A 19224-nucleotide genomic window follows, 5' to 3' on the forward strand; every position below is an offset into this window, starting at 1 on the left:
AAGGCCTCGTTGGGACCCGGCGCAGGTCGGAAGTGGATTGGAGGTGTGGCGGAAGTGGCTGGGGAGTGAAGGGACTGCGAGGGGGCGGTTCCCCGTGAGACAGAAGAGCCGGATGTTTGCAGATCTTTGACAGGCGTGGCAGGGAGAGCGGTGCCCCTCCACGGTGAGCTGCGGGGTGCTGGGTCTCCCTGGGGGTGACGGGGACGGGAAAGGGACCGGTCAGATCTTCTGAAGGAAGGGGGTTCGGATGGGGAGGATCGGAGCAGAACCGCGGAAGGGAGCGAGGATGGAGTGGGGCCTGGGAACCTGGCCTTCCCGCTGCGCGGGCTTTGCTCCACTCGGATCTGAAGTGAGAGGACTTTACTTCCTCGTTCTTGGCCGCCTCGCTGGCTGTCATTGAGCAAGCTCGTGGGAAGGAGAAGTCTCCCTGGTCCCAGCTGGGCAAGCACGAAGACCAAGAGGTTTGGGGGAAGAAGTAGTCCACCTTTGCCATTTCTCGGGTTATATTTTCGTATTCGTGACATGGGATACTTAAACCCAAGCCGGTTTTGGTAAACCGTGATTGTAGTTGGAAGTTTTGCCGCTGTGTTGTGAGATTTGCGTTTTCACAGTTCTGGAGTCCCACCTAGGAGGGCGATCCCAACGCCAGAGAATACGATTTCATGTTGTTTATTCCAGTTATCCACGGAGAAGATTAGGGAAGAAGCTTTACTTTGCCCTTTTTGTAGAACTTTGAGAATCGCTTGAATAACAGTCCCTTAGAGAAGTATTGAAGGAATTGACCTGCACAAAGGGACCACCTTAAGGTAGACATGGATTAGAATCTTGACTTTGCTGTATGACCCTAAGCAATTGCCTTATTATTATTTATTTTATTTTATTTTATTTTTTATGGTGCTGCTGCTGCTGCTGCTGCCCAGTCGCTTCAGTCGTGTCCAACTCCATGCGACCCCATAGAGGTTTCTCAAACTGTAATGGGTTTTACATACCTCTCTTGTTTTACATACCTCACTGGTGCTGTTGTGAAAAGATAACTTGTATCCAGCTCATGGATGGTTGGTTCCCTTTTCCTCTTAGGATACAAATTGACTTGTTTTGTTACTCAAAAAAATAACTGAGCATCTACTCTGTGCCAAATGTAATTTTGAGTAGGTCAGGCAGGCTTTCTTAAACAGGAATTCTCAGAGGGCCTGTGAATCCCTTAAATTTCATGCAAGATTTCGCGCATGTGCTGATTTTGCTGAGGGAAAAAGCCACTAATTTCTCCAGAATTTCAGAGAGCTCCAGGACTTCTGCCTAAAATGATTCTTGAAGATTTTTGTAAAGTTCGACATTTTACCAACTGAGAAGGGAAAATTTACCCTGAGAGTAAAGGCTTCCCAGGTCGCTCAGTGGTAAAGAATCCACCTGCAATGCAGGAGATATGGGTTCCATCTCCGGGTTGGGAAGATCCTCTGGAGAAGGAAATGGCAACCCATTCCAGTATTCTTGCCTGGAGAATCCCCATGGACAGAGGAGGCTGGTGGGGTCACAAAAGAGTCGGACATGACTGACTAAATAACAAAAAGAGTGTTTTGCAGAGTGGTGCAGGACTTGTAAGCGACAGGAGTCTTGGGCAGCCAGGATACTTCTTTTCCACTATTTTATGTTCCAATTTCCCTGTACTAGCTTCCCTTCCCCTCCCACTGAATGGGAGCTGAGCTTCTGGGCTCACTTGGGCAAGAGCTGTTGGTTGGAAAGTGATGAGAGAGGCCAGACTGGCTGGGAGGGGGAAACAAGAATGATTAGTTGTGCTGGAAAAGGAGGTTATGGGGCAGGGGAGAGGTCAGTTTGGAAGAACTGGCAAAATGCGACAGTTACTGGAAGAGGTGGGGTTAAGCTCATCTCCCTTTGAGAAAGTGTCCCTCTCCCTCCCTCATACATACTTCAACTCCCAGCTGTTTCTTCTAATCCTGTTGTCCACTTTAGCATAAGTATTTTAGAACACTGGACAATTATATTTCTAGGAGGAACCTTCACTTCTGTAGACGAGGAAATTAGGCCTAGATAGGAAGAGGACTTGCTCAGCATTTTGTGACCCACACAGCTCTATGGCCCAGGTCTTGGTGTATCTCATCCCATGCCTTTTCCACAGCATCAAATACCCACCGTGAGCAGGAAGACTTCTCTGGAACAGCTGGGGGCAGGGCTGAAGGAACTCTTGGTGTCTGGGCAATAACCCAGCAGAAGGGATGGAGAGAAGGCTCAGGCCTGGAGAGGGTTCCTGTGAGCTGCATTCTGTCCCTGTTACCTGGCGAGAGGGGCCCCCCTGGGGGAGCCTTCACAGCCTCCTGGCTGAATGCTGGGGCGATGCTTATTCCTGAATTAGGTGTTGGAGGGTCGAAACGGAATGGGGAGCTGGGGTGAGGGGTACAGCGGCACTCAGTGGGAGAAATGCATTCCCAAACAAGAAAGGACATCTTTCTTGCGTTTATGGAAAGGAACTTGTGCTCTGGTGATAAGCAGTGAATAAGGGTAGCAGGTAAGGCCAGAGGACAGGAAGAGGAAGAAAAAGAAGTTGTGGTGTGTGTTTTTTGGGTGGGGCAGGGGAGTTGTTCGGTGGCTCAGTTTTGGCTCCAGACCTTCAAAGAGCTTTTACCACTGAAGCAGTGTGGTTGCTCTGGTAACAGGGTAGTTGTTGCTAGGTTGTTGCTACATAAGGAAGTAGGGAGCTGCTGGTTTGCCATCCAGAATCTTTGCCAAGACATGCACAGGAGGTTGTCACATTGCTCAGAGGTGTCCAGGGTCTGGATCTGGGCCCACAGTTCTCGCCTCTTCTCCCCTACCCGCGTCTGGGTCTTGTCTGCACTCCTTATCTGCCCTGCTGAGTCTCTGACCATATATGTCATTTTCGGGGCTCCAGGAATGCAGTGGACTTAGAGCAGCCTCTCCTGCGGGGTTGGCCGAATGGGTTGAATTAAAACTCCCCTCCCTCACACATCTGGTGAGCTGGTGAAGGCAGAAGGGGTAAACTTCTCGTCAGGGCCGAGGGCAGAAGGTGCCGCGTCCAGGCTGCATGCAGCCGCGTCCCTAAGGCCAGACCCCAGACCCGAGCAGACCCAACGTGGGAGCTGGCTCTTCTCCCTGCCCGCCTGTGGCAGCTGCCGTGCTGGTTCCCACCTCCCGGATCTCTGCTCTCTGGGTATCGTGGGCTTCCTCCTTCCCCATCTGTACTCTCCGATCCTTAAGGTGGTCTGAGACCGGCATCAGGAGGTCCCCACAGAGTAGAGTGGGCTTGGGAGCCTCCAGGAGCCTGCAGATTGTCCGTGGTGACTGGCAGGCAGATTGCATTTCCTGCTGCTCGATTCTGTTCTGGGGCAAACCCAGCTGGGCCCCTTGGCTGTGGCCTTTTTCCTTTGCCTCTGGCCACCTCCTGCTTCCAGGACCACAGCTGACATGTTTCACGCAGGGATCTGGAGCAACCCTGTGCTCCTTAGATTCTTGCGCAATCTTTTCCCCGTAACTACTGGGGTCTGGGAGGCGTCCGTGCCCTATGACCCTGGAGGAGAGGGGCACGGGCCTTGACCCTCTGCAGCTGGATGGCAAGGTTGACCCAGCGGGGCAATGGGCAGTGCAGGGTGTGACGCAGCCCTTCCACATCCAGCTGGAGGGGCCTGACGGTGGGCACTGAGCCGTGCCCTCTGTTGCCCCAGCTGCCTTTCCTGACAGTGTGCCAGAAAACCATGGAGCCAGGAAAGCCAGGCACTCCATGGCGCTCTTGGCACGGGGGAGAGATGTTGAGGAACAGGGACAGAACAGGGGAGCAAAGAGTCGGGGCCGGAGGAAGTCATGGGTGAAGAGAGTGTCTCACTGAGCAGCCAGCTCCCTTCTGTCTCTCAGGGTTCTCTGTGGGTTCTGCCGTGTGGAGCTGTGGGGTGCAAGCTTGGCCATGGACCCGCTCTCAGAGCTGCAGGACGACCTGACCTTGGATGACCCCAGCCAGGCTCTGAACCAGCTGAAGCTAGCTTCCATCGATGAGAAGAACTGGCCCTCAGACGAAATGCCCGACTTTCCCAAGTCAGGTGGGCGCGGCCCAATGTCAGCAGCCTTGGGTGCCTTAGAAGGGGAGACCCCCCTGCACTTCCTGTGGAAGGAAGACCCTGGGAGGATGAGGTGGGGGCAAACAGATCAGCCCCCATCAGAGCAGGTCAGATCAGATGAGGGTGGGGCTGGGGCACAGGCCTTACCTGGGAAAGGGCCAGAGAGCTCGAATCTCAGAGGGGGACGTTAGCACAGCCCCCGGCTCATCCCCTGACTTTGCCGTGTTCCTCAGATGACTCCAAGAGCAGCTCCCCAGAGCCTGTCACACACCTGAAGTGGGATGACCCTTACTACGACATCGCCCGGCACCAGATCGTGGAGGTGGCAGGTGAGCACCCCTGCCCCCCAGCCCGCACTTAAGGAAGCCAGCCCCTCCTGCCTAAGGGAGCCAGATGGCTTGTGGCCCCTGGAGCCCTGCGCCGTGCTGGCCGAGGGGTACCTGGAGGCATCTGGCCACAGGGAAGGGGCAGGGAGCCCCGTCTCTCCTGAATGCTGGGCTCGGGGAGGGGTGGGGAAGTTGAGAGGGTTGTCCCTAACGTTTCAAGGTGTTTCCTTGGCATCGATGTCCCTGACGCCTACCCTGGTCTGGTTTAGAGAACTTGGCGGTGGCCTCTCTCAGCTCTACTTAAGCAAGGCTGAGAGTTCTTTAGTGATCTGGTCCTGCCCTGAGCAACAGGAGGGTCCCTTGAAGGTTTAGAATTTTCCCCGCTCCAGGATATGGACCTGGTTGGGAGTGTCTGATGTGAAGGAGTCTGTCTCCTGACCTCCTCCTGGCGTATGTGCCCAAGTCACCGGCACAGCGGGGTAGGCTGCCCCCAGCCCGCCACGGATGTGACCCTCGCGAGCCGAGCGGCAACTTGTTTCTGTCTCTCCAGGGTGTGATGAGCCTGAGGGGGCCCAGCCAGGTAGGTGTGTTGCTGGCTCTCCGTGCTTGGCCTTCTCTGGGCTGTGGATCAAGAAGGGCTCTTGGTGGAAGCCAGGTGGGGCCAGCTTAATTGCAGCCCCACTCCCAGGAGCTGGGAGCTGGTGGCGCCGGTGGGGGCCGGGTGGAGATCACAGAGGATTACAGGAGGTTTGACAGCATGGGAGCTGTGCGGGGACATGTGCAGAGCCCCAAGGGCACGGTGCCCCAGAGTGGGGAGGAGGCCCTGTCCACAGCGGGTCTTGGGGCTGCTTGGGAGCCATGGCCTGGCCTGAGTGCTGGCTCGGGGCCCCTCTCGGGGGGCATCCCCCATGCGTGCGCCTCTCTGACTGCTGAGAGGTGTTCAGATTGGCACTGCCTGAGCAAGAGTTGTTTGATGAAGACTATGGCAACGTCCAGGGAGTCCAGTTTCCTGGCCTTGGAGCCCCTCCTGCAAGGGGCAGTGAGTTATGCCCCAACTCCTCTGCAGTCCTCTGTTGTCCTTGCTGGCATGCTCCACAGTCAAACCTGACTGGTCCACGTGGGTTCTTTCCAGTGGCGTGCTGGTGAATGTTTAATAGTTGGCCCTCCAGAAAGGAAAAAAAAAAACCAAAACCTGTTACTGTAATATTTGTAGCATTTTCAGTTTCTACCTGCCAATAGCAGATTTCCAGCCACCAACAGTGATGTCAGCTGGCTTGCAGTATCGCCGGCAGTTTAACCTTTGTGCAAACGTGCCCCAGCTCCCACCTCCCACCTCCTCGGCTGCCTGCTCTCAGGTCGTGGGAGGGTGCTGGTCCGGCCCGTCCAGAATGCCTGCTGGAGGAGGCGCGCTGTGGCTGACTAACCCCCAGGTTCCCCTGGGAAGTTCCTGATCGGTGTCTGGGGAAGGCAGAGGTTTCATTCTCAGGCGGCTGGTCTTTTCCTGGTGCTGTTCCACAAGTGCCGGGCCCGCCCTCTGAGCCCTCTCCCTCAGTGCTCTGGGGACACAGCTCCTTCTTTCCCTTCAGTCTCCAGGGTAGAAGTCTGTTCTCTTCTGAGATCAAGAGGGGACTCCCAGGCCTTTTTTATGCATGCGCCTTGGAGGAGCAGTTACCCTGCCTACTGGCAGATGCCCGAGCTACCCAGGACTTGGGCAGCTGGGGCTCCACTCCAAGGAGGAGAGGGCAGGCGCTGGGCCTGGGGCTTACCCATGTCTCGTTCCTTGCTGCTCTGAGATTCTTGCCACCTGGTCTCTCCCTGATCGCCCCCTCACCCCCGACTTTGTCCCTCATCCCCATCCTGACTTCACTTGCATTTGTAAAACATTTACTCTGGAACAAGCCCAGTAGTCAGCATTGAGGATTCATTGAGGAAAAATGTACACTCCTTCTTTCACGGATCATACAGTCCAGTGAAGTGGTTCTTGAAGTGGTCAGGTGGCCTCCTTGGGGACATGAAAGGTATGGCCCTCTTTTGCAGAAAACACATGCGTGGACTGGTAATATCTTTTCTCTAACATCATGGCGTTGGTGGGTGCCCATTGGTGGAACCCCGGTTGAGGATCCAGTGTCCCATTTACAAGGTACTGGGGCAGCTGAGTGGTGGAACCACAGGCCTCTGGCCTCTCACCTCAGTGGCTTGCTTAACCTGTTACCAGCTCTTTAAATCCCAGGGCCCTGTGAGCTCAGACCTCCCACCCTGCCAGAGTCCTCAAGTCTGCCAGCCAGTGTGTGTGTGTCAGTCACTCAGCCGTGTCCAACTCTTTGCAACCCCGTGGGCTGCCACCCACCAGGCTCCACTGTCCGTGGAATTCTCCAGGCAAGAATACTGGAGTGGGTAGCCATTCCCTTCTCTAGGGGATCTTCCAGGTCCAGGGATCGAACCTGGGTCTGCTGCACTCACCAGCCAGTGAGGGTCACCTTACTGTTGGAAGGCAGTGATGACAGTCTTTCAGAATCCTCGAGGCTCCTCCCAGCATTCCCCCTGCACCCTGGGTGTTTCCTCTATTCAGAGAAGAGTAGAGAGATGATGCGTTCCCCCTCCCCCCTCCCCCAGCCACAGGCTCATAGTAGGAGGCTGAGGGGTTATTAAGCTCCCAACTGTACACGAGTCTAACCTTCGTCCTTGCCCCCTGCCAGCCTGCTCTTCCTTCTGTCAGAGTCAGTGGGAAGTGAATCAGAGCAGGCAGCAGAGCCACCCCCGCTGGCCGCAAAGGAACCCAGCACCTCAGGATCTGGGCCAGGCTGGGAAGGAGAGCAGGTGGCACCTGCTCCTTCAAAATAGACCTGCTGGGCGGAGCTGCGCCGTCTCCTCCTCAGGAATGCTTGCAGAAGGCTCTCGGCTTGTGAAGTCTGGAGAAAGTCTGCCCTGTGCTTTGGGAAACTGCCTAGAGCAGTCTCATAACCCAGATAGCACTGTGAGCAAACTCAGAAATAGAACCGTGCCGGGCTGACCTGTGCTAGGCGACCAGCGCTTCCTGAATCCCCGTCACGTTGCTGGGCTCTGGACCAGCCCTGGACATTCAAAGACGGACACGGTGGCACCTGTCTGTGAGCTGCTCATCACCCCCAGAAGAGACAGACACGAAGACAGTTATACACGAGAGTCAAATCGTCATGACAAAGACGGGTGACAGTTCACGCAGGGAATTGCCCCTGGCCTGCCCCGGGGAAGGAGGAGAGACACAGGCTTCTGCCTGGGACGAGTCTTAAGGGTTCAGAGGAGATAGTGGAGAGGAGCAGAATTGCCTGGTGGAAGTCCTGTCTGTCTGGCATGAGAGGCAGACGCTGAAGCCACCTGCTGTGCACTGGCCTGAAAGCATGTGGAGTGTGAGCCTGCCACGGGGGGATATGGGGCCAAGCCTGGAGAGTCCTGTGAGCCTTTCTGAGGGGCTTTTACTCAGCTCAGGATGGGGTTCAGGAGGAAAGGGGAGTCAAGGCAGGAGAGACAGGTGCAGGTAGATTTTTCTAATTCTCCACAGCTGGAAGTTGGGGCAGTTTAGAAAGAAGAATGGAACCAGTCTCTGGGCCTGATGGGAAACCTGACCCAGGAAATTCTGGGAGGGCCCCGGCTAGCACCTTTCAGGGCTGACAGAGGCTTGGCAGTGTTCTGAGTGGAGGTGGGATTGTTGGAGGGGTTGATCCAGAGGCTGGACATGATAGTCAGACTCCTAGGAGCCTGGGAGGTGCGGGCTCAAGCCAGAGCACCAGCAGGGACTGAGGCCATGCTGCCCACATTCCAGAAGCCTGCCTCAGCCTTGAGCAGAAGGGCAGAGCGTTGGCAAAGCACTGTGTCCTGGGTTAAGTCACTGACCAGAAGGATCATGAAGACCATGGTTCATTAAACATGGAGAAGAACACTCAGTAGTGAGGTGTCAAGGAATCCCTTAGTCCTCAGAGGTGAGAGGCAGACAGGCCATGTGGGCTGTGTAAATGGTTTTTTTATTTGTCTCTGCAGGAGGGGAATTAGGTGAGTGTGGTCTGGTGACTCTGGAGAGTGTGAGGCTAAAGATGAAGGGAAGGGCCCTGGGACATGGGGTATGGGGGACAGAGCCTTATCCCCACCCGGCTTTGTTTGGGGTCCCTGGTCCACACCCTGGAAGAGCATCTCACCTTGGGAGGCTGTCTCATGTCTCAGAAGCTCCCCGGCTTCATGACAAGGCCAGATGGTCAGACCATGAAATAGTGACTCATTTTGGACAGACATCCCTCAGGGACACCATGAGCGCTTTTCCAAAGCATCATAAACTCCTCTGAACTCCACATTCTTTAGAATATCCTTAAGGAGAAAGAAATGATTTGTAGAAATGTCCAGAGATCAATCAACTGTGGCCAATAGTTCTGATAGTAAAAATCAGAAAGTGCTGTTAGTAGTCAAGAGCAAGACATGACTATTAAGTCATCAGACTGATTTCCTCGGTGGCCCCAGGCTTTGTGAGAAGGTGGCTCCAAGAAGTTTTTCATATACAGGCTGCTCAGAGCGGGTGCTTCTGGGATAAGCGTGGAATTATAAGATGATGTGTGGCAGTTGCTTTGGCGGCTGTGACTTTTTTTGTTGTTTTCTTTAGTTATGGTGAAATTTACATAATGTAAAATTAACGGGTTTAAAGTGTTTAATCTGGTGGTATTTAGTACATTCTCTGGAGAAGGCAATGGCACCCCACTCCAGTACTCTTGCCTGGAAAATCCCATGCACGGAGGAGCTTGGAAGGCTGCAGTCCATGGGGTCGCTGAGGGTCGGACACGACTGAGCGACTTCACTTTCACTTTTCACTTTCATGCATTGGAGAAGGAAATGGCAACCCACTCCAGTGTTCTTGCCTGGAGAATCCCAGGGACGGGGGAGACTGGAGGGCTGCCGTTTATGGGGTTGCACAGAGTCGGACACGACTGACGCGCCTTAGCAGCAGCAGCAGCAGCAGCACATTCTCATTGTTGTACAACCACTACCTCTGTCTAGTTCCATCATTTCATCCATAGTTTCACCCATGCCACCCCCCATAACCATAAGCATCAGGCCCTATTCTCCCTTCCTCCCAGCACCTGTAACCACTGATTTGCTTTCCTTTGTTACAAATTTACCTACATAACTCATATAAGTGGGACCAAACAGCATGTTTCCATTCAGGTTCTTTCACTTAGCACCCTGGTGTCAAGGTTCACTCACAATGTGGCATGCATCAGTGCTCCCTGCCTTTTTATTGCCAAGCAGCAGTCCACTGCACAGAGACACCACATCTTCTTTATCCACCCATCCTCTGATGGACATTTGGGTTGTTTTCCACCAGGCATGACTCTTCAGAAAGTCATATTGTATTTTTTATACCCCGGGTCAGCAACCCTGAGAGCACCCTGTCCCTCTTTCTTCAGCGATATGCCCTCGAGTGCAGGCAGCTGCACAGAGGTCTGTCTGCATGGCCCCCGAGCTAAACGGCACGGGTCTCCAGGCCTGGCCCCTTTCAGATCCTCGCCTGACTGCTCGTGGCTGATCGCGTGCCTACTGTCTTCTTTCTCCACATCTAGGAGATGACAAGTACGGGCGGAAGATCATTGTGTTCAGCGCCTGCCGAATGCCCCCGAGCCACCAGCTGGACCACAGCAAGCTCCTGGGGTGAGTGCCCACGGTGGGTGGGGGGGGCAGTGGTGGGCCGCGTGCCCGGATCTCTCCTGCTGCGAGGCCATTTTCCTTCCTGTCCCTTCCTGCCCTGGGAGTACCGAGCCGGCCACCTCCCTCAAGGCCTCCCCTCTTCTGCCGAGGGGGCTGTCTCACTTTGTTTATCTGTCCTTGGCTGCGCCAGGTCTTCGCTGCTGCACGGGCTTTTCTCTGTTTGTGTCAAGCGCGGGGGCTCCTCATTGCAGTGGCTTCTGTTGTGGCGGAGCACGGGTTCCAGGGTGCTCGGGCTTCAGCAGTTGCAGCACGTGGGCTCAGTAGCTGCGGCTCCCGGCTCTAGAGCACAGGCTCAGTGGTTGCGGCACACGGGCTCAGTTGCTCCGTGGCATCTGGGATCTTCCCAGACCAGGTGTGGAACCTGCATTGGTAGGTGCATCCTTTACCACTGAGCCATCAGGGAAGCCCTGTGTTTTTTTATTTTAATAATTTTATTGAAGTTTGACTGTGCTGGGTCTTCATTGCCGTGCGGGCTTTTCTCCAGTTGTGGTGAGCTGGGGCATCTCTTCGCCGGGGCTTCTCTTAATGCGGACCACGGGCTCCAGGGCACACAGGCGTCACGAGCTGCAGCTCCTCAGCGAGCCATTTGACATCTGGGGGGTGGGCTAGGAATCAGACCTGGTTTCTAGTCCTGGAAGCCATCTGCGTGACCTTGGCAAGTGTCTTCATCTCTTCCAGCTTCTTTTCACTTTTCTTAGGGGATGATACAGCCCTTGTTCCTAGGAGGAGTGAGATACTGCTCGGGAAAATACTTTGAAAAGTCAGATACTGTCCAAACATGAGGCCTGATTAAGATGATGATCAGTCTGAGGCAGTTACAGTTGTTCACCATTTACATGAATAATTACCATTAATTGTATTTTGTGCCACATCTGGTGAAATGACTTCTGTACCTATGTGGGTTCTGATAGCCAAATGGATGAAATAGCTCTGGTTGGTCTGGAAATCTCTGGAGGCAAGTTCGAAGGCTGATTGAAAGCGGAAGTTTGACAGGCTGTGTTCTGATAAGTGTGGGTCCTTGGGCCCCCACCGGGCCTGTGCTGGGCCTACAGCGCGTGTGTGCAGGACTCATGGAGGCAAGGCCATAGCTGCCTTCCTCCTGAGGCTCCTCCTCCGTGTGTGCACAGATTCCCATCTTGCACTCCTTTCCCGACCACTTCAAAGCACTCCGCTTGGTTGAGAATGTCTGCCCTGCCCTTACCGGCTCTTTGGGGGTCCTGAATGGTTGTGTATGTGGAGGGGCTGGTGTGGGGTCAGGGACAGTCTGGGGCTGTTGCAGCAGAAAGGTGTGGGGGCGGGCCGGGGGTGGCGGCTTGCAGTCTCTGCAGTCCTGTGAGCCAGGGCCAGGCTGCGTCTCTGCAGTCCTGAGTGACTGCTTTCCCTCTAGTCTCCGGAGCCCTCCTCCTGGGGCTCCTGAGCTGCGCAGGCAGGCAGAGCCTTGCCCGGGCCTGTCCTGCGGCCCAGCCAGGAACAGGCCAGGGACCCCTGCCTGAGGGGGGCTGACTCACATGCCCTCCTCTCTGGTTTTATCTCAGCATCTGGCAAGGCATGGGACAGACTCCTGGCCGAATGATGGTCCGAGTGGGAGGAAGTCAGAGGAGGAAGGTGGGAAAGCACCCAATTTTCAGGAGCCAGCTTGCCGAGTAAGGCTGCCCCCTACTCGGGGGCTTCGGGAAGCCCTCTGTCTTACCCAGGAAGACACCCATCCTGTCTTACCACCTCCACCCAGGCTGGCAAGGAGACCTTTCATCTCGCATCAGTCCTGTCATCTTGTTTCCAGCCTGATTATCTCAGGCTTGGCTTTTCCCAGCTGTCCAGTCAGATCTGGGGGGTTGAAACAGAAAGTGCCTGAAGCTTGGATGCAGAAGACCAATGAAACTCCAGCCCTGCCATTAACTAGCTGTGTGCTTGGGTCAGGTCTCTCCTGAGCCCTATAAAAATAAGAATTGTGCTCACTTCACCGGGTTGGTGTGGGCCTTAGGTAAGAAAATATACATGAAATGCTATTGTATTCATCTGTATCATAGATTTCAAGAATTTAGAAAAATGTAGATAGCGATTAAGAAGTACAGAGAGCGATAAAATGTCCCATAAACCCACCATCTAGAGAGAAAAACCACTGGTAATATATCACGTCCTATTTTTTTTTCTGTAACATATATTGGACTCTATAGTCAGTTTTATATATTACATAATGTTTTTATCTTCTGAGCATTAGACATTCCTCAAGGACATCCTTTTAAAAAATTGTTATCGATATATATGTATCCAGGAAAGCAAGCACATTATGTACACTACTTGATAATTTTCAAAAATTAAATACACCCAAGTCATCCACACCCACAGACCTCGCTTTGCTCTTCCAGTCACTGCCCCAAAGTGTAACCACTGTTCTTACATCAAGCTTCACAGATTGGTTCTGTCTGCAGAAACATCCTGTGGGGTATTCTATTTATAGATGTCCTGTGATTTATTTAACCAATTCCCTATTCTTGGACACTGAGTTTGCTGCTCATTTTTCCCCCCATTATAAAACAGGCTATAATGAACAGAATTTTATTAAAACACTTCTGTCCATCTCTGATTAGTTCCTTGGGATAAATTCCTGGACACATTTTTACCAGGTCAAACAGTATGAACATATTATAGCTTCTGATAAACATCACTTCATTGCCCTCCCAAATGTCATAACATTTATCAAAGAATGAGTGTATTTTCACTACAACCTTTGCTGTTTTACTTATTTGTCTTTGTAAATAAATCAATTGTGCAGCACACAGGCTCTTAGTTCCCCCACCAGGGATTGAAGCCATGCCCCTTGCAGTGGACGCTCTGAGTCTTGACCACTGGACCGCCAGGGAAGTCCCTAACTTTTGCTGTTTTACAGTTGCAAGATGCCCTCTTTTTATGTGACAGCTTTTTTTTGCAAAGTGCTCAGTGTGTATAAGGGGTAAATTATTGTGCAGTGATGATAATCAGAATTAAGATACTCAATCCGGCATCAGACACTCACATGCCCACCAGTGCTGTCCCAGCCGGGCACCCGTGGACCGGTGTTCAGGTTATCCTCTCTGGGTTAGGTCAGATTGTGTCTGGGCACTTAGTCCCATCCTTGGCCACTTTTCCCAGCTCGTTTCCTCCTTCCCCGCGTCTCCTTGGAAGCCCTTAGCATTCCTGTGTGCCCAGCCTCCCCACATGGAGCAGCGTTCCTCCTGGGACCTGGGAGCTGTAGGCCAGGCGGGACGAGGGTTTTCCCCAGGGCTCCTCTCCCTCTCTGGAATTCATATTCATTCACTTCCTACTTCCCCACCTCAGATGAGCCCAGCAGCCACGTGTGTGTTTGTATTAGATGGTAGGTATTGTGCTGTGAGGATTGGGAACTTGAACTGTGGGTCCTTGGTCCACAAGCTATCCAGAAAAAACACTGGAGCAGGAGAGGAAGTCCTCTGTCCACTCCGATCCCCTTTTACAGTGCTCCGCAGCCAGCCCTGCGGGTGTAAAAGGCAGACCTGTCCCATGATCAACGTGGCCAAACTTGGGAGTCAGTTCACCTCCAGGCTCTCCCACAAGCTTGACCTCTCTGAGCCTCACTGCCCTCACTTTTAAGAGGGGAATAGTGTCAGCCTCCATTATAATGAGGAAGGCGTGAGGTAGTGTATGCCAAGTGCTCGGTAGACACTGAAAGCTTAATCCTGACAAATGGTGACCGCCATCATCATCGACTCACAGCAGTCCCGTGAGGGGAAAGGCTGTTCCCATTTTGACTGGAGGTATGTGAGGTGGCTCCAGTAGGAGTCCTGGTCTCCTGACTTCTGGTCAGTGCTCAGGAGAACTGTTGTTGTTACTGTTATTCCTCGCCCAGCCCGGCTGTTCCTTATCCACCACAACATGGTGACCAGTTGTGCAGCCAGAATAGACCGGGTGGGCCGCGGGGGCGGGCGGAGGGGGCGGCTTCTTGGGGTGCAGGGTCTGTCTTACCCAGGCCTCCCCTGCGGACACGGCAGGCCTGAGTGGGGCTGTCTCTTGCAGGTACCTGAAGCACACCCTGGACCAGTACGTGGAGAGCGACTACACGCTGCTCTACCTACACCACGGCCTCACCAGCGACAACAAGCCCTCCTTCAGCTGGCTCCGGGATGCCTACCGGGAGTTTGACCGCAAGTGGGTAGGGGCCTCGGGGGAAGCTCCAGGGCCCCGGGGGGCCAGCACCTCCGCCCTATGCTGGGCTGCCCTCTGCTTGGGCAGGAGTGTGTATTCCATGCCCTGGGGGAGGCGGGTGCCCCCCAACCTGGGTAGATGGAACACTAAGACTCCCAACTTGGAACGGCCTGGGCTTGAATCCCAGTTTCTCTGCTGACTCCCTCCGTGACCTTTCATGCTCCTTAAGCTCTCCGAGCCCGTTTTCTAATATGTAAAATAGGGCCGCAGTGGCATTTAACCTGGCAGGCCTACCGCGAGTCATGGAGTCAGGAAACGCACACCAAGGCCCAGTTCTGTGCCTGTCCCCTGAGCGCCTGCTCTGTCTCTGCAGGTACAAGAAGAACATCAAGGCTCTGTACATCGTGCACCCCACCATGTTCATCAAGACCCTGCTCATCCTCTTTAAGCCCATCATTAGGTGTGTGGGTCCAGGGCGGGCCCTGGTCTCTCATGCCCCACTGTGAGCTGTGAAGCAGGTCCCCAGGAAGCCACCCATCCTGGGGACAGACTGGTCAGGCCTCTGCCTGACCCGGGTGGGCCGCTGAGAGTGCACGGAGGCCTGCAGGAGCTGGCCCACCCTGGACCCACACGTGCTCTCTCCCACCGACAGCTTCAAGTTCGGGCAGAAGATCTTCTACGTAAATTACCTGAGCGAGCTGAGCGAGCATGTGAAGCTGGAGCAACTGGGGATCCCCCGCCAAGTGCTCAAGTGAGGCCGGGATGGGGGCTGTGTGTGCCCAGCGGGCACTCTACATGCAGGTCATGCCTGTGCGGGGAGGGCGTGCTGGCCAAGGGGAGAAGCAGCCTTGAGACCCCCCCGGATACACCAAGGACGCAGATGTAATGAGAAAGAGGCAGTACCTGGGGTCAGAGTGAGCAAGGTCAGGCCCCATATCTGCCGCTGAGAAGCTATGTCACTGAATCTTTTTTTTTTTTTAAGTTTTAAGTGGCGTGTAATTGCTTTACAGTGTGCTCCTTTCTGTTATACGGCCACGTGAATACGCTCTATGTGCACAGTACAGCTCTCTCACCCTGGAGCCTTCCTCCCTGGTGGACAGAGTAGGGGAGGGAAAGGGGTGGACAAGGGAGAGAGGAGCCCTGAGATACAGACACACCTTGTGTAAAACAGAGAGCCAGTGGGAAGCTGCCGTCTGACAGGGGGAGCTCAGCTCCCTGCGCGGTGATGAGTCTTTTTGAAGTCTTCACTTGCTCCTGGGCAAAGCTGGGTTGGTTGGAGGACTGTATGAGGTCACCCATGTAAGGCAGCCCAGTGTCTGACACACAAGAGTTGCCATAGTGACCGCCCAGCCAGGTCAGGGGCCCGACCCTCCCCACTGCTCCCTTAGGTATGACGACTTCCTCAAGTCTACACAGAAGAGCCCTGCGACCGCCCCCAAGCCCATGCCACCACGGCCCCCTCTGCCCAACCAGCAGTTCGGGGTCTCCTTACAGCAGTGAGTACGCGAAAGGTGGGGTGGGGCCGGCATCCGGGGCCGGGAGGGCGGCAGGGCCCTCACAACCTCGTGCCCGCAGGCTTCGGGAGAAGAACCCAGAGCAGCAGCCCGTTCCGCTTGTGCTGCGGGAGACCGTTGCCTACCTGCGGGCCCACGGTGAGTGCCCGGCGCGCCCTCCGCCCTCGGGGAGCTGCGGGGCAGGGCTGGGTGGGGTCCCACGTGCACCAGTACCCGCCTTGACCCGGATGGGAAGCCCAAGGCGTGCGGAAGGGGTTGGGGGAGTCCACATGGCGCCGCAGAGCTCTGAGACTCACCAGGCCTGGCCGTTTGCCAGCTCTCACCACGGAGGGGATTTTCCGGAGGTCGGCCAACACCCAGGTTGTCCGGGAGGTTCAGCATAAGTACAACATGGGTGAGTGGCCCCCAGAGATGTGCTGAACCCCGAGGGCCGGTGCAGATCGTGTGTGTGTGTGTGTGTGTGTGTGTGTGTGTGTGGTTTCTGTGGCATTTGGTATGATTACACGGGTCTCACTCCTGCCTGCTTGTCCCAGACCCACTTTGAGATGAGGTTTCTGGAGGGAGGCGAGGAATGGCCGTGGTGTGTGTTCAGGGGCCCCACTCGGCAGACGGCAGGCCCTGTGCCCCTGTCTCGTGGGAGGCGGGGCTTGTGCCCAAGGGGGCGGCCAGGATTGGCTGCTGGGCTTCGGGCCCCGCCCAGCGCCTTTCTGCGCCCCGCCCTCGCGTCTCCAGGGCTGTCTGTGGACTTCGAGCAGTACAACGAGTTGCACCTGCCGGCTGTCATCCTCAAGACATTCCTCCGCGAGCTCCCCGAGCCCCTGCTCACCTTTGACCTCTACTCGCACGTGGTGGGCTTCCTCAGTGAGTGGCCCCCTCTCCCCTCCCCAGCGTCCGCAGGGTGGGGTCGCAGCTGGCCTCAGAGCCCGCCTGTCCGCCCAGGAAAAGTCTGGTTGGGGGTCTCCCTCGAGCCTCCTGATAGGGCTTCCTGAACCAGTCCGGCCATGGGCCCGTGTGACCCAGGCGCCCGTTCCTCACAGATATCGACGAGAGTCAGAGGGTGAAGGCCACGCTGCAGGCCCTGCAGACGCTGCCTGAGGAGAACTACCTGGTGCTGCGTTTCCTCACTGCCTTCCTCGTGCAGGTAGGGCTGGGGGCCGGCCTCTCCGCTCGCCTGGAGTGGGGGCGGGGGGCGCTGCTCCTGGACTTGGGTGCCGGCGCGGGAGGCAGGGTCTGTGGTTTCCGGCTGCAGCTCCCCCTCCAACCTCGCCGTTCCTCCCGCAGATCTCGGCCCTCTCTGACCAGAACAAGATGACCAACACTAACCTGGCCGTCGTCTTCGGCCCTAACCTGCTATGGGCCAAGGACGCCGCCATCACCCTCAAGGCTATTAATCCCATCAACACCTTCACTAAGTTCCTCCTGGATCACCAAGGGGAGCTCTTTCCTAGCCCCGATGCCAAGGGGCTCTGAGTGCCCGCCCCACCTGCCCCCTGCTCCGGCAGCCCCCACTCTGGACTCTCCCTCCTGGCTTCAGCCTTATGGGAGCCAGGGGGTCCTGCCTGGAAAAGGGGCTCTGAGTCCCCTAGGAGAGGGAAGCTGGAGCCTGCCCCCAGACAGCTCCTCCTCCCTTTCTGGCTGGCCCACCTCGCCGGCCCTGAGGCCTCACTGTAACCACAAGACCTTCTCTCTTCGCCTTATACTTCTCACTGCCTCCTTGGGTCCCTGGCTCCTGCGAGGCTCTGCGGAGCTGGCCCCAGCAGCCGCTCCCCTGCTTCCTCCTGCCTCTCTCCCTGGCAACTGGAGATGCCAGAATCACTGCCGGCTGGGCTGGTAGCCGGGGCTGGTCCTCCCCCTTCTGCCTGCTGGGGAAAGAAAGGCTAAGCTGGCTGGACTGGCCCTGCTGAGGCTCCTCCCTGTCTGGGTGCAGGGAGCACCCAGGTGACAGCACCCTGTTCCTGTCATGTCCCCTCTAACGGCTCAGCCTTTGGCACTTCCACAGTGAACGGACGGCAGGCTGGAGTCCCACAGCAGCCTTCTCTTCCGCACATCCTGCGTCCGCCTTTCCCAGATGGTACTGCCCCCGAGGGCGTCCTCATCCCCCTGGTTCTCCTGCTAGGACTGGGAGCTTGGGTGATGGGGCTGCGTCCCTTCCTGTTCAGAAGAGACGCCCCACTCTCAGCCTGGCAGCCCCCTAGGGTCCGGTCAGACCAGTGACCAGCAGCCCCCCACCCACCCGCCGCCTTGCCTCTCCTCCCTACCCACTCGGACAGATCCTTGGCCTCGTCTGTTGTGGAGGCACGGGGGGGCCCTGCTAGCTGACTCGGCCTCAGATGGCTGGTGGCTCCTTCCTCCAGTTGCGGACTCCTGGAGGGGCCGGGTAGAGACTTTGCTGATTAGATTGGCCCCTGCCAGGTAAGTTCTAGCAGCCTCCCCCTGGACCTGGTGATGGCGGAGGTCCCTCTTTCCAGCTGTCCCTTCCTGGTGAACCTCCTTCCTGAGGCCTCGGTCAGAGCCCACACCGTGGAGGCCTCACTGACCAGCCCTGCCCCGTCTGCAAGTCGGGCGTGGCCTGGGCCCTGACCTCACTGGGCTCTGTCCCCAGGACACTGGTGTGTCGGGACCCCCAAGGACGGATGTGGCTGTTGCCAGCCGCTGTGTCTCCAGGCCAGGCCCAGGCTTCTGCTGTCTGCCTTCCTTTGTGTATCAGGTGTTGCTCACCATCCCATTTACTGGGGAGCCTTGTGGATCTGTTTGGTCTCTCTCCTGTCCCCCGCCCCCCCACCCTCTCCACTAGTCTTTACCCTGGGGGCCGCGGGGACCTGTCCTGTGAATCAAGCGTTCACATTCATGCTTAATGGCTTCCTTGGCACCAGTCGTGTATTTTACCTTTGCACTTTTTATATTTCAGTAAAAATCGAGATGGAAAACTTTGCATCTGGCTGATCATAGAAGTGGGCATGGAGGCTCAGAACCGGGTGGGAGGTGCAGTGTGGGGTAGTGGCAGAGGGGCCGCAGGACACCCCCGTCCTGTCCGTCTGACCCTTTCCACATCCTGCTGGTATGAAGCCAGCTTTCTGAGCGTCTTCCAGGCTTAGAAGCGTGAACAGTTACCTTCCATTCTTTCTGCACCTGTTGCATTCCAGCTGGCCCCCAAGTGCTATATCCTATTAACCAGGACCTCTGTTCCCCAAACAGAGCAGACTGTGGTGGACCACAGCATGAGCTCTGGAGTCAGACCGGGGTTTGAATCCTGGTTCCATCACTCGCAACCAGCTCTGACTGGTAATTGTCATGCAACTGGTCCCATCGTTGAGACTGTTGCTTCGTGTCTCGGAAGATCAGAAATATAGTTGTCCTTCGAGATGTGGGGGATGTGTTCCAGCCACCCCCACCCCGAGATACCAAAATCCAAGGGTGCGTGAG

At 55.7% G+C, this 19224-nt stretch overlaps 1 protein-coding gene across 4 annotated transcripts; it reads left to right on the top strand.

Annotated features, from left to right (window-relative positions):
• The first annotated feature begins 18 nt into the window (after nt 1-18).
• On the top strand, nt 19-18733 carry ARHGAP1 (Rho GTPase activating protein 1). Of its 4 annotated transcripts, none has more exons than XM_006042399.3 (14): nt 19-163; nt 3880-4061; nt 4313-4408; nt 4956-4985; nt 9985-10072; nt 14159-14290; nt 14661-14747; nt 14940-15038; nt 15676-15783; nt 15863-15939; nt 16118-16195; nt 16534-16662; nt 16839-16942; nt 17083-18733. In XM_006042399.3, the coding sequence occupies exons 2-14, from the start codon at nt 3929-3931 to the stop codon at nt 17269-17271; spliced, it is 1350 nt and encodes a 449-aa protein (XP_006042461.1). In that variant the 5' UTR covers nt 19-163; nt 3880-3928; the 3' UTR covers nt 17272-18733. The 4 variants fall into 4 exon arrangements, with proteins under 4 accessions (XP_006042461.1, XP_006042464.1, XP_025121898.1 ...); XM_025266113.2 differs by having other exon boundaries at nt 26-163; nt 3862-4061; XM_044929195.1 differs by lacking the exon at nt 19-163 and adding an exon at nt 2999-3181.
• Nucleotides 18734-19224: the final 491 nt, after the last annotated feature.

Source organism: Bubalus bubalis, chromosome 16, assembly GCF_019923935.1.
Source record: "Bubalus bubalis isolate 160015118507 breed Murrah chromosome 16, NDDB_SH_1, whole genome shotgun sequence".
NCBI classification, from domain to species: Eukaryota; Metazoa; Chordata; class Mammalia; order Artiodactyla; family Bovidae; genus Bubalus; species Bubalus bubalis.

Excerpts from the sequence above, each read along its gene's own strand:
- ARHGAP1 (XM_006042399.3), top strand. The coding sequence starts at position 3,929 with ATGGACCCGCTCTCAGAGCTGCAGGACGACCTGACCTTGGATGACCCC. Across the intron at positions 4,409-4,955 it reads CCAGATCGTGGAGGTGGCAG|GGTGTGATGAGCCTGAGGGG; the intron begins GTGAGCACCCCT and ends CTGTCTCTCCAG. Across the intron at positions 10,073-14,158 it reads GACCACAGCAAGCTCCTGGG|GTACCTGAAGCACACCCTGG; the intron begins GTGAGTGCCCAC and ends TGTCTCTTGCAG.